The sequence below is a fragment of the Mus caroli genome, unplaced genomic scaffold (assembly GCF_978045245.1).
Source record: "Mus caroli unplaced genomic scaffold, Mus_caroli_1 scaffold_11, whole genome shotgun sequence".
Lineage (NCBI taxonomy): Eukaryota > Metazoa > Chordata > Mammalia > Rodentia > Muridae > Mus > Mus caroli.
Genome location: NW_028227266.1, coordinates 106,884,155 through 106,897,772, shown reverse-complemented (window position 1 = coordinate 106,897,772; position 13,618 = coordinate 106,884,155). Strand labels below are relative to the sequence as shown.

At 53.9% G+C, this 13,618-nt stretch overlaps 1 protein-coding gene across 4 annotated transcripts in view; it reads left to right on the top strand.

Annotated features, from left to right (window-relative positions):
* Window positions 1–13,618, top strand: part of Rnf123 (ring finger protein 123) — a 29,201-nt gene that overhangs the window by 4,876 nt on the left and 10,707 nt on the right. For 3 of the 4 annotated variants that reach the window (XM_021171388.3, XM_021171386.3, XM_021171387.2), the window contains exons 4-25: window positions 3,374–3,453; window positions 3,586–3,680; window positions 4,060–4,114; window positions 4,210–4,295; window positions 4,537–4,623; window positions 4,824–4,891; window positions 5,039–5,164; window positions 5,536–5,650; window positions 5,727–5,831; window positions 6,209–6,334; window positions 6,451–6,543; window positions 6,615–6,688; window positions 7,312–7,429; window positions 7,631–7,730; window positions 7,905–7,966; window positions 8,127–8,198; window positions 8,403–8,523; window positions 9,026–9,127; window positions 11,815–11,939; window positions 12,162–12,360; window positions 12,828–12,973; window positions 13,199–13,282. In XM_021171388.3, the coding sequence (XP_021027047.1) occupies window positions 3,374–3,453; window positions 3,586–3,680; window positions 4,060–4,114; window positions 4,210–4,295; window positions 4,537–4,623; window positions 4,824–4,891; window positions 5,039–5,164; window positions 5,536–5,650; window positions 5,727–5,831; window positions 6,209–6,334; window positions 6,451–6,543; window positions 6,615–6,688; window positions 7,312–7,429; window positions 7,631–7,730; window positions 7,905–7,966; window positions 8,127–8,198; window positions 8,403–8,523; window positions 9,026–9,127; window positions 11,815–11,939; window positions 12,162–12,360; window positions 12,828–12,973; window positions 13,199–13,282 (2,239 nt within the window). The remainder of the gene's footprint in view (window positions 1–3,373; window positions 3,454–3,585; window positions 3,681–4,059; window positions 4,115–4,209; window positions 4,296–4,536; window positions 4,624–4,823; window positions 4,892–5,038; window positions 5,165–5,535; window positions 5,651–5,726; window positions 5,832–6,208; window positions 6,335–6,450; window positions 6,544–6,614; window positions 6,689–7,311; window positions 7,430–7,630; window positions 7,731–7,904; window positions 7,967–8,126; window positions 8,199–8,402; window positions 8,524–9,025; window positions 9,128–11,814; window positions 11,940–12,161; window positions 12,361–12,827; window positions 12,974–13,198; window positions 13,283–13,618) is intronic. The other variant, XM_021171390.2, reaches the window with a different exon arrangement.

Below are 13,618 nucleotides of genomic sequence, written 5' to 3'. Positions count from 1 at the left end.
CCCAGCTTTAGAGTTTTATTTTTATCATCCTGCTTATTTCATGAATATTTTTCCATAGTATGAATTGATTTTAGTGGTTATCTTTTAGGGCCAGAGTTCTGCCATGGCCCATACCACTGTGCACACTTTAGAGGCTCCTTGCTTGTATAAACATAGTGTGAGGGTTCCAGGGCTAAACTATTTGACTTGCAACTACTTTAAAAAAAAAAAAAGGGGTGGGGAGGAGGGGGGCTGGAGAGATGGCTCATTAGTTAAGAGCACTGCCTGCTCTTTCAAAGGTACTGAGTTCAATTCCCAGCAGCCACATGGTGGCTCACAACATCTGTAATGAGATCCAGTGCCTTCTTCTGGTGTGTCTAAAGAGACCAACAGTGTATTCATATAAATAAAATATTTTTTTTTAAGAAATGATTTTGCTGGACGGCGGTGGCATATACCTTTAATTCCAGCAGTCAGCAGGCAGAGGAAGGCAGATCTCTTGTGAGTTTGAGGCCAGCCTGGTCTACAGAGTGAGTTCCAGGACAGCCAGGACTACACAGAGAAACCCTGTCTTGAGAAAGAAAAAAAAAAAGTGATTTTGCTATATAGCCCAGGCTGATCCCAAACTGATAAGCTTCTTGCCTTAGCTACCCTGGTGATGGAAATCCAGGCACCATGCATATCCTGCAAGCTCTTTTGAGACTATTGCCAACTTAATTTGTCTGTGGGGACACATAGGTTTTTCTCCTGCAGTGAAGCATGAATGTCCCTACCTGTGTGTTCCCTGAATCGTGTAACTGCTTTATTGTTCACAATCTCTACTCCTTGGGAAGCCCCCCAAAGACAGCCTCATTGCCTGTTCTATTTAAGTAGCAGGGTGGTCAGCCTCACCCCCACACACACACACCTCACCCTCCCCCCATCAAATTCTGGCTTCTTCTCAGGGTCATCTGATCCCTACCCAATGTGACCACTAGCAGATGCTACTGCTAGCGCTGTGATCACCAGGAAGCAGGGCCATCAGTCAGTGGTTGAGGAGATGTAGGATTCTAGGCCAGGACCTGGAAAATCCCTGAAAGGGCAGGCAAGAGTCTGGCAAACGGGCAGTGCCTCCGTGGGGGCCATCTCAGAGCAGCTGCCCACTGCTATGTATTGTGTGCTGCTGGCATAGGCACAAAGCACAACTACTAAGTCATAGGCTTGCAAGGATGGCTTTTGAGGAAGCTTTCTTTAGCCTTTGGACTACTGGGGTATTCAGAGAGAGGGTTGCCTTCAGCCGTCCTCATTACTGGCTGGGTGAGGGTACTTGCTGGCTCCTGACTTCAGCCTGGGGCTCTCAAGGGTGAAGAGGGGGCTTTGCAGAATCTATCTCCAGCAGCTTGGATTCAGTCCTGTCTTAGAGCAGGATGGCATGTGGCCCATGAACCTGAGGATTAACTGTCTCGTGGGAGCCAGTGCTCTGCACATTTATAACCCTTCCAGAGCCTGCTGGTTTTAGGTAGAGGAGTAGAACAGGTACTGAGATTAGAGGGAGAACAGGTGCTGGTAGTCTATGAACTGGATCCGCATGGGCATTGGGCCTCTGCTCTGCCAAGTCCTGTTGCTTGTTAATACTGCCTGCTATTCTTAGGAGCTAAGCTGAGGTCAGTGCTCCCTCTCCCTCTCCCTCTCCCTCTCCTCCTTCTCCTTTTCCCTCTCCCTCTCCCTCTCCCTCTCCCTCTCCCTCTCCCTCTCCCTCTCCCTCTCCCTCTCCCTCTCCCTCTCCCTCTCCCTCTCCCTCTCCCTCTCCTCCTTCTCCTTTTCCCTCTCCTTTTCCCTCTCCCTCTCCCTCTCCCTCTCCCTCTCCCTCTCCCTCTCCCTCTCCCTCTCCCTCTCCCTCTCCCTCTCCCTCTCCCTCTCCCTCTCCCTCTGTAGCCCAGTTAGGCCTCAAACTCGCATTTTTTTTCCTGCCTCAGCCTCCCTAGTGCTGGAATTAAAGGTATGTGCGACCATGCCCAGCCTAATAGGCCCTTTTTATTTGGTGCTTGAGTGCTGAGAGGATTAGGCAGCTGCCCAGCCCTTTTGGCTTTGGCTGCAAAAGATTGTGGGTAGATGGGCCATGCATTCTGCCGACCACCCAAAGACAGGAAGGTATGGGATAAGGCCAGCCTGCCTCTCCAGGGCTGAGCCCTTCGTACGGCCAGATCATACCCGATGGTCCTAGTCTCCCATGACTGAGTAGTGGGACAGGTTGCTGCCAAAAGAACCATAGGTTTACTGTTAAGGACTAGATTAATCCTGGTGCTGGCCGGCCAACCTGGAAGCTGGCATTCCTCGCAGCCTAGTCTCCCACCTCACTTTCTCACCCAGAACCGATCCAGACGGGTCTGAGAGAAGATAGGCTGTGAGCTACAAGGGCAGCGCATGCTGTTCCCTGGAATCTTCACATCTTGACATCAGCTGTTTTGTTGTTTTGTTTACAGATAAGGGATTAAGATTTAGAAGGGTGGTGTGAGCTTGTGATTGGGTGTGTGCACACTCTCATTTTGAGGAGTGAAGGAACGGGGTGGGGTGGGGGATGCAAGTGGAGGCCGGAGGGAAAAGTTGTCTATCAACCCTTGGACAGTTTCCTCTTTTTGCTTGCTTGTTTGATGTTTTGAAGCAGGGTCTCCTTCTGGCCTGGAACTTGCTAAGTAGACTAGTTGGCTCCCCAGAAAGACCGGAATTTCCTCCTGTCTCTTCTTCCCCACACTGAAATGACACACACAGGCCATCACATCCACCTTTTTTTTTTTTTAACATGTGTTTCTGGTACTGAACTCTGCTCCTTTTGCTTGTAAGACAAACACTGAGACTGATGGGTTTCCATTTTAGACAGCCCTGAGGTGCCTGTGCAAATCCGACTGCTTGTAAGGTTTAATTAAGTGGCCAACCCAGTATGCCGGCTTACCAGACAGGTCCTTTTTCTAGAGTAGTAGTTGTCAAGCTGTGGGTTGTGACCTCTCTGGGAGTTGCATATCAGGTATATACAGTACGATTCATAACAGTAGCAAGATTACAGTTAGGAAGTAGCAATCATTTTTTAAAAAGATTTATTTATTTTATGTACATTGAGTACACTGTCGCTCTTTTTAGACACACCAGAAGAGGGCACCAGATCCCATTACAGATGGTTGTGAGCCACCATGTGGTTGCTGGGAATTGAACTCAGGACCTCTGGAAGAGCAGTCAGTGCTATTAACGGCCAAACCATCTCTCCAGCCCCAGAAATCATTTTTTCACTGAGGAAGGTTGAGACCTGCTGGTCTGGAGCTTCAACCAACCATCCTCCAGTGCTCAAGGAGAAGGGTGACAGGGACTTACTATTTGGCTGAGCTCAAGAGCTTGTGGGTCCTCAGCATCTCTCATTCCCTAGGAAACCGCTAAACTTCCATAACCTGCCTGAGCACGTGGACCAGCTGCTACAGGTGGACAGTGAAGACAACGAGAGCCAGGGTAGGAGGTGTTCTCAGGAGAGGGTGGGTGAGGAATGTGGTGTCAAAGCCTGGAGTTCTCTGCACAGCTCACGTCTCCCTTGTGTCTGTCAGACTCTCTGCCATCCCTAATTTCACACATCTCCCTTCCCAGGACAAGTTGAAGGCCGACTTGGCCCATCTACTGTGGTCCTAGACCACACAGGAGGCTTTGAGGGGCTTCTCCTTGTGGACGATGACCTCCTGGGGGTGAGTGGAGATGTGTCTTGGGCCCCAGCTCAGCTCTTCGTGATACATCCCCATCCTCTATGCTTATCCTGATGGCTACGTGTTCATCCTGACGGAGGTAGCCATACACCCATCTTGACACCACTCCAAGCCATGGTGTCAGCCCTTAACACCCCTGACATATTCCTGACACCATGATACAGTCACTACCTCCAACCCTTTCAGCAAAGCCCAGAGTACCATCATGCCTGTCCCAGAAGCTCTGGACATGGATACAGTTTCTCCTGCCTCAACCAGACACAGTGCAGTGTTGGCCATGACAGACTTGTGCCACCAATGCAAACTCAGCTAGGGACAACCTATGTTCCTGGAGAGAAATACCACATTTTTCTCCACCCAGGTGATTGGACACAGCAACTTTGGCACTATCCGTTCTACCACATGTGTGTACAAAGGTGAGCGCACCCCACTGAGGCTCAGGTCATTAGGAAGAGTTTCAGGCGAGTCACAGTCTCCATTCACCTGCTGGGACTAACGCTGCTCTCTGTAGGGAAGTGGGTCTACGAGGTGCTCATCTCCTCTCAGGGCCTCATGCAGATCGGCTGGTGCACCATCAACTGCCGCTTTAATCAGGAGGTACACACGAGGGGAGGGGCTCTCCCAAAGACGGTCTACTGTTGCAGGAGTCCTCAGAACAGCTCCCAGAGCCACTCAGGAGCCTGCCTGATACGGGCTGCCCCCCACTGAGGATGGAATATGCCCCATTCTACTCCAGGGCACCTAGTGTACAAGTCACACCCCTTCTCTAAAGTCATGAGGGTACTGGGTTAGCAACCTTCCCCATCTTCCCCAGACCTCACAAGCAGTTCCTTTCTAGGAAGGGGTTGGAGACACACATAACTCCTATGCCTATGACGGCAACCGAGTGCGCAAGTGGAATGTGACCACCACGAATTATGGCAAGGTGAGGGCCAACCTCATAACCATCCCGAGGTTGTTGTCTTCACGGGCACCATGGGCTAGCTGTGAAGAATTTTCGGTGCCAGGGAAGAGCCAAGAGGTTTGGAGACTCCGAGACCTTCCTGTGTGGTCCTAGAAATGCAGCTGGGATGCGGGCAGGCAGGCTGCTGTGCTCTCAGGCTGTAAGGCTTCCTTTCGTGACAGGCGTGGGCTGCGGGGGACATTGTCAGCTGCCTGATTGATCTGGATGATGGGACTCTGTCCTTCTGCCTGTGAGTCTCCTCCCTCTGTCTACAGACACAGCCAGACTGCCCCAGTTTTCTTGCCCTCTCTAAGGGAACCAGGCCCAGTTCACAGGTCAAGGTGGGCAGTCAGCCCCTTCGAGCACTGGCTTACCGACCTTCCTCTTCCTCTCCCAGGAATGGCGTGTCACTGGGCACTGCCTTCGAGAACCTTTCCAGGGGCCTAGGAATGGCATACTTCCCAGCCATCAGCCTGTCGTTCAAGGAGTCTGTGGCATTCAACTTTGGCAGCCGTCCTTTGCGATATCATTTTGGGAAGGTGGCCGTGGGTGGCTTGACATCTAGGATAAGGGTCTCCCTACCCCAGGAGCTCTGTGGCTGGCGGAGCTGCTGTGCTAGGGACACAAGGAGCAGCTTAGTTAGGTTGGCCCAAGAACAAAAGTTTTTTTAAGGTGGGTGCCATTAGCTGTCTCCATTGAGCAGGTAAGCATGAAATGACAAAGGGGTTTTCCCCTACAGAGCCCCTGACCAGGCAGAGAATTTGATGCAGATGGGGTACGCCCTGCAGCTTGCACCCCTGGTTAAGCTCTGGTTAGGAGAAAGGGGGGGGACAAAGGAGAGGAGCCATGTATCTAAGCCTCAGGTTGGGCATTGCTGGCTTAACTCAGTGGCACCTACCCAGTTGCGGGCTTCCGGCCCCTGCAGGACCCTCCGTTTGCTGACCTGGTCCGGGCACAGAGGTTGCTGGGCTGCTTCCAGGCAGTGCTAAGTGTGGAGCTGGACCCTGTGGTGAGCCAGGGTCTGGGCTGGGCGAACTGGGGTCTCACCTTAGCCCGCCTGCCCTCATTCTTTCTCCACCCAACAGGAAGGGCGGCTGGTGGAGACGGAGAGCTCTGAGTGGCAGCTGCAAGGGCAGCCCACTGTCCTCCTCACGCTGGCCCACATCTTCCATCACTTTGCACCGCTGCTGGTGAGGAGATGGCAGGGAAGGGCAGAGGGGGTCATGCCAGGTGTGTCTGTGTTAGATGCGTGCATCTTCCGGGGCCTCGGGTGCTCAGTGTGTTACCTGCCAGGGTTCTGTGTAACTACAGCCTGCAGACCTGAAGGAGAGCATCCTGGGAAGGAAGGGTTGTGATGTCCCAGGCTAAGGAATAGGCTAAGGGCCATGAATAGAGCCCCAGAGATTATGGGCCAGGAGCCCCTCTCATCCCTCAGTCAGACGCTGGAAGGGGGTTAGCTTGAAGGACTCAAGATTTGGTGGCTGAGGCCTGCTTCTTCAACACAAGAAGAGGTCTCCTGAGTAGAGCAGGAGGCCACAACTTTACTAGTGGCTGCCCTTTGCCACAGCGCAAGGTATACCTGGTGGAGGCTGTGCTAATGAGCTTCCTGCTGGGCGTTGTGGAGAAGGGCACACCAGAGCAGGCGCAGTCTGTGGTACACCAGATCTTGGACCTCTTGTGGCTCTTCATGGAGGTAAGATTTCTGACTCCAGGCTTAGGCCAGGCTGTCAGACTCCATCATGGGTAAGGGAGGGATGGCAGGGCCTTTGAAAAGGCCCCCATCATGGCTGCCCTAGCGTCTCTTCCCAGGACTATGAGGTACAGGACTGCCTGAAGCAGTTGATGATGTCTCTCCTACGTCTCTACCGATTCTCGCCCATCGTCCCAGACCTGGGTCTACAGGTGGGAGCATCTGTCCCTGCCCTGAACCCCCTGAGCCTCACCTGCCTATTCTGAGTCCGCCTTCTCCACAGATCCACTACCTGCGCCTCACTATGTCCATCCTGAGACACGAGAAGTCCCGCAAGTTCCTGCTTAGCAATGTCCTGTATCCTGCTGCCAGGCAGACCTGCCATGTAGTACCTCCTAACATCAGCAGAGGGCAGTGTTCATCAAGCCAGGAGTTTTGAGAAAGGTTCAGAAGTCCCAACCCCTTTACAGAGCAAAGAAGGCAAAAGGGAGAAGGCAGCTGCTGGCTGCCACTAGGCTGCCCAAATAGGACTATTCTTCACTGTGACTGTGGAGGTGTGAGAAGGCCCCCATAGCCTCTTGTCAGCTCATCTCTGTACCTTTATCTGTGTGCCCACAGTCAAGGTCTTCTCTGAAGAGGCAGCCTTCCTAGTCTCCAGTGTTATGAGCTAACTGACCACGAGGCTGAAGCAGAAAGCATCTTAATCTGGTCTCTCTCAGCTTCTAGTAGGCAGAGACCAATGGAAACATAGGAAGCAAAGCTGAGGCCTGAGCTAGGACCATCGGTTACCCCTGCTGGGCTTGCTGGGTTGATGACCATAGATCTCTCTTAATGTTCACAATCTAAGAGATCATCCCATGATGAAATCAGTACCTTTGATGGTGGAGAGCTGTGGTGGGTGTATCAATGTGGGCTTCTGGGAGAGGGCTCATGTGTAGCAGGTTCTCTGGAGAACCAAGTTCTTCCTTGACAAGCACTAGTTTTGACATGCTCCGGTCCGTGGTCTTCTTTTATATTAAGAGTCCTCTGCGTGTGGAGGAAGCTGGCCTGAAGGAACTCATTCCCACCACCTGGTGGCCCCATCGCTCCAGCAGGGAGGTGGGCAGACCTGGAGTGGGATGGGAGCTGGCATAGTGAGGGCCTGTCCAGCGTACCAGGGCGTCTGGCACCGGGCACCTGGGGCCTCTTCTGCCCTGGTTCCCGAAGTCCTTGGGGTGAAAGGTTTTCTGTGTGAAGTAGTCCTGTGTAAGTCAGTCCCTAGGAAGCCCCTGCTCTCTCCCATTCTCTACCCCTGCGTAGAGCAGAGACGGTAAGGAAGCAAGGGAGGAGACCACTGAAGAGCGGCAGCGGAGGCGAGCCTATGAGCGTGGCTGCCAAAGACTCAAGAAACGCATTGAAGGTCAGCCCCTGCCTCAGGCCTTGGGTAGGGAGAGGGATTTGTGTGTATACATAAGAACAGTTGGCAACCATACCTAGGGTAGGCTTGGGGTAGCCACGGGCTAGAGGTCTGACAAAATTTCTGCCTGCTACCACTCCTGGGAGCCTAAGGGCCATATTCCTTTTCTCATCCCAGTGGTGGAAGAACTGCAGGTCCAGATCCTGAAGCTGCTGTTGGACAATAAAGATGACAATGGGGTAAGTTACCTAAGACGCCTATGTGGGTCTGCGGCTTGGAGGTATGCAGTTTGGGGCTCTGAGCCCAGATAGCAGGGCGGGTTTATGCTCCTCTGGCAGGGCGCAGGGTAAGGTGTGGAATCCTCAGCTCAGCTCAGCCTTGTTTTCCCATCCCTTGAAGGGTGAAGCTTCTAGGTACATCTTTCTGACAAAATTCCGAAAGTTCCTGCAGGAGAATGCCAGCGGCCGGGGGGTAGGTACCCTCCAGGGTGGCCCCTGTGGGCTCCTGGCTGGGTTGCAGGGCTGCAGCCTGAGCATCTGCCACCTCAGCCTGCCACACACCTGTCTCTGTCCTTTGCTGCCTTTCCCTCCTGGGATCCTAGGGCACATCCTTGAATGAGGAGTGAGCTGGGCTCTGGGGTGGCACCAGAACATGATTTCTGTCATATGCCCCTAGAACACGCCCGTGCTCTGCCCCCCTGAGTACATGGTCTGCTTCCTACACCGGCTGGTGTCCGCCTTGCGCTTCTATTGGGATGAATACAAAGCCTCCAACCCCCGTGCTTCCTTCAGTGAGGGTAAAGTAACAGCAGCCCCTGGGGTTGTAGAGAGGTGAGCTAGTTGTGGGGGCTACTGGGCCTTCTGCCCAGTTAAGTCCATTTCAAGAGCCCCACATTCTGGGGCCTTGGGCCTCCATTGTCTGACCGCCTCTAAACATTCCTGCCCAAGACAGGCTTCGCTCCTCAGACCTGGTACCCGGATCTCTGTGCAGTCCTTTGTACAACTGCCTTGATTGGGTTACTGGGGCTCCTGTGTTTGGGCATACAGTGTCCCCAGGGGTCAGTAGGAGACAGGATATTCACTCTGGGTTGGAGGATGTCTCATGGTTTGTCCTTCTGTTCTCTTGAGTAACCAGCTGCCAAGAATTCCCTCCACCCCATGTTCTACAGTTGTTGGCATTAACCTAAAACACAAGGAGTGGGAGAGCCAAGGATGCCTGGGTTCTGGCTCTGCTGTCTGCCTGGGCTAGAGGGAAGCGTATGGCTCTCCTGCTGAGTCTCCATCCCTGACTCCTTGCAGAGGCTTACATCCCGCCCCAGATCTTCTATAATGGCAAGGTGGACTACTTCGACCTTCAGCGCCTTGGGGGCCTCCTCTCACACCTTCGAAAGACCCTTAAAGGTGAGTGGAGGCTGGGTAGGAGCAGTCTCTGAGTCTCCTGTGCTGTGGTGCTGAGCCATCCTGTGTCCACCAGAGGGTGCCCAAGACTCTCTTAACTGTTGAGACAGGGTGACCTGCTAGGCTGTATCTGATCTTTCCGAGGGCACGAGACTGGCTCGGCATGCCCTGATGGAATAGCTATGTCAGCACAGGATTAGGATCCTGTAAGGGGAGTTGAGCGCTGTCTGAGCAGCCTTCACTGATGAACACAGTTCACTTCCAGTGCAAAGAGCCTGTGGTACTGTGAACTCAAGGGCAAGAATGGCAAATATAGGCAGGTTGTGATGGCACACACTGTTAATCCCAGCACTCAGGAGGGTAGAGGCAGGAAGATCTCCACTAGTTCAAGGCCAACCTGGTCTACATAGTGAGTTCCAGGTCAGCCAGGACGATATAGTGAGACCCTTACTTTAAAAAGCAACGCACAGGGCCTGAGTGTCGGCTCAGCAACTGTGAGCACTGTTACTGTTGCAGAGGGCCGGTTTGCCTCCTCCCACATAGCCGCTCACAGTGCTCTGCATCTCCAGTGTCAGGGAGCTCACAGTGCTCTGCACCTCCAGTGTCAGGGAGCTCACAGTGCTCTGCACCTCCAGTGTCAGGGAGCTCACAGTGCTCTGCATCTCCAGTGTCAGGGAGCTCACAGTGCTCTGCACCTCCAGTGTCAGGGCAGCTCACAGTGCTCTGCATCTCCAGTGTCAGGGAGCTCACAGTGCTCTGCATCTCCAGTGTCAGGGAGCTCACAGTGCTCTGCACCTCCAGTGTCAGGGAGCTCACAGTGCTCTGCATCTCCAGTGTCAGGCAGCTCACAGTGCTCTGCATCTCCAGTGTCAGGGAGCTCACAGTGCTCTGCACCTCCAGTGTCAGGGCAGCTCACAGTGCTCTGCATCTCCAGTGTCAGGGAGCTCACAGTGCTCTGCATCTCCAGTGTCAGGGAGCTCACAGTGCTCTGCACCTCCAGTGTCAGGGCAGCTCACAGTGCTCTGCATCTCCAGTGTCAGGGAGCTCACAGTGCTCTGCATTTCCAGTGTCAGGGAGCTCACAGTGCTCTGCATCTCCAGTGTCAGGGCAGCTCACAGTGCTCTGCATCTCCAGTGTCAGGCAGCTCACAGTGCTCTGCATCTCCAGTGTCAGGGCAGCTCACAGTGCTCTGCATCTCCAGTGTCAGGGAGCTCACAGTGCTCTGCATCTCCAGTGTCAGGGCAGCTCACAGTGCTCTGCATCTCCAGTGTCAGGGCAGCTCACAGTGCTCTGCATCTCCAGTGTCAGGGCAGCTCACAGTGCTCTGCATCTCCAGTGTCAGGGCAGCTCACAGTGCTCTGCATCTCCAGTGTCAGGGAGCTCACAGTGCTCTGCACCTCCAGTGTCAGGGAGCTCACAGTGCTCTGCATCTCCAGTGTCAGGGCAGCTCACAGTGCTCTGCACCTCCAGTGTCAGGGAGCTCACAGTGCTCTGCATCTCCAGTGTCAGGGAGCTCACAGTGCTCTGCACCTCCAGTGTCAGGGAGCTCACAGTGCTCTGCATCTCCAGTGTCAGGGCAGCTCACAGTGCTCTGCACCTCCAGTGTCAGGGAGCTCACCACCTTCTGATCTCTGTAGCATCGGGCATGCACGCTGTGCATGTACAGGAAACACTCATACAAGTAAAAGGGTAAAATCCAAAAGCACTGTGTTAAAAATTAGCAACAACAAGCGGAGCGTGGTGGCTCACGCCTTTAATCCCAGCACTCGGGAGGCAGAGGCAGGCAGATTTCTGAGTTCGAGGCCAGCCTGGTCTACAGAGTGAGTTCCAGGACAGCCAGGGCTATACAGAGAAACCCTGTCTCAAAAAAAACAAAAAACAAAAAACAAAAAACAAAACAAACAAAAAAAATTAGCAACAACAAAACTCGGAAGCATCCCACTGTGGCCTACAGACAGGCTGAGAGGTCAAGTCTGAGGCAGGACACTGGGGAGTGAGGCCAGTCTGAGGCTTTTACAGGCCACACACAAGGTGCAAACCATCCACGGACAGCTTTGGAAGTCTGAGGCTGGGGAGTCTTATGTTATGAGAAGCTCCTCTAGCTGCTGAAGTGGGAGGACCATCTGCAGGGGGACAGCTGAAAGGGGGTACAGGTATCTAGCCGATGGAGGATAGGGGCCTGCACCAGGGAAGCAGGGTGGTAAGCACTGGATAGCCTTGATTACGCTAGAGGCTCTGTGACTGGGTGTTGTCAGGGTGAGGGGCTGCCAGAGGCTGAGACGGCAAGGCCAGCGTGTTGGAGATGCCTACCAGCCCAGAGAGAAGGAGGAGCAAAGCCCAAGCCAGACATTGCTTGGAGAGTCTACAGAGTGAGGTATGCAGGACTCTGCAGCCTGTGACCTCAAACAGACAGCTGGAAGCGGCAAGAAACTCTAGATCCATGGGGCTGCTCTAATGAGGGGTGCCTCCTGCTGCTAGTTGTAGCTAGAGGAGGGGCCCTCTGAGATGTAGACAGAAGGCTGGGTTGGAGTAAGAAGGGAAAAGTGTAGGGAAGCCCAGTGGGAGTAAGCTGTGCAAGCCCGCCTGCCCAGCCTGCCCAGCCTGCCCAGCGTCATCACCACTCAGATCCGTTCCCCTGTGGTCCCTCTCGTGCCGTCGGCCTAAGCCTCCCATCCTGCCATGTCTCTCAGATGACCTTGCTTCCAAAGCCAACATCGTGATCGATCCCCTGGAGCTCCAGGCAGCCACCATGGATGACCTGGATGAGGATGAAGAGCCGGCCCCCTCAGCGGCCCAGGTGTGGCAGGAGGGACAGGTAGAGGCTGCTTCATGTGGGCTTTTCCTTCATCTTGTAGGCAGGGGTATGACCCAGCTCCGGCTTCTATTCGTGTAGGCAAGGGCCTTCTCACTGGGGGAGCATGGGATGGAGGCATGACCCCTCCCTGTCCCGTCCCCCAACCCTGTGTATCGAGAGAGTTCTACATAGGCCCTAGTCTCAGAAGCCAGACTAGCCTCTGAACCCCTTTCTCTACCACAGCGTCCAATGCAAGCCATGGCCATCGGAGGGGCACTGCCCCTGCCCCGGCCAGGCTGGCTCAGTTCTCCAACCCTGGGCAGAGCCAACCGCTTCCTCAGCACGGCAGCTGTGAGCCTCATGACCCCACGGCGGCTTCTGAGCACCATGGAGAAAGTCAAAGTTCGCTCACTGAATGTGGAACAGAGGACCCGTGAGGACAGTAGGTGCTGGGCAGAGCTGCTAAGGGACCGTCTGCTGTGTGCAACCCCTTATCTCTGGCAAATACTCCCCTCCTCCCCCCACTCCCTACCACCTTGAGGTCTGGCCACACCCCAAGGGCACAGGAAGCTCAGTCTGAGGATATGAAATCAATACTACAAAAATAGGTCCTGGTGCCGCAGGGCCGCCCTGCACCCACCCGCTCCTGACCCATTCTCCCTGAATTCCCCTCCTGGACAAGGAAGACACAGGGAATTCCCTCTCCTCCTGGAAGGCCCAGGAGCTTGTGAATATTTAAGAGAAAAAGAAACTGGCTGTGGCAGTGCCACCTTTTATCAGAGCCCTAGTAAAACAGAGGTAGTCAGATCTCTGTGAATTTAAGGTCAGCCAGGTCTGCATACTGAGACTCTCAAACAAACCAGAACCAAAGGCCAGAGCCTGCCTCTCATGCCATGTTGTGCTCCCCAGTTGAGGGCAGCCACTGGAATGAGGGCCTGCTGTTGGGGAGGCCCCCTGAAGAGCCTGAGCAGCCGCTTACCGAGAACTCGCTGTTGGAAGTCCTGGATGGCACAGTCATGATGTATAACCTCAGCGTTCACCAGCAGCTGGGCAAGGTTTGCACTGTTAGTCCCTTCATGGCAGGGTGCGTGAATACTTCCACACTGGCTTGGGGGGCACTGGTGCACACGGACATGTTACTGCCTGGCCCTGACCTATATTGTATTTGTAGGAAGAGGCCCAATTTTGGGAACTTTGCAGGCTGGGTCCAGACTAGGTTTTTAAAAGCCTGGTTAAGGTACCCAAGGGTCACCCTGGATATGTGGTGCTTGATACTCTAGATGGTGGGTGTGTCTGATGATGTCAACGAGTATGCAATGGCCCTGAGAGACACAGAGGACAAGCTCCGTCGGTGCCCTAAGAGGGTAAGGCTGGGACCAGCAGGTGGGTGCTGGACAGAAGTGTATTGCACAGGGTCCTAAGTATACTAGGAGGGATGCTGAGGCATCCCACAAAAGACAATCTGGTCTTGGGGTTGCCCCGACATTTTCCCTTGTCCCTGCCCTGACTGCACTGAGTGTTAAGAGCAAGGCTGGCTGAGGGGCCTGTATAACCTGAGCCCCATCGACCAGCTGCAGTCAGTGCCAAGGTTCTCCCACCCCTGCCCACTAAGTGCTGATGCAAACCCATCATCCTCATTAATAATGGATGGACTCTGAGTGCTTCTTTAGCCACTGAGTCAGCAGGAAGCAGGGCTGGCT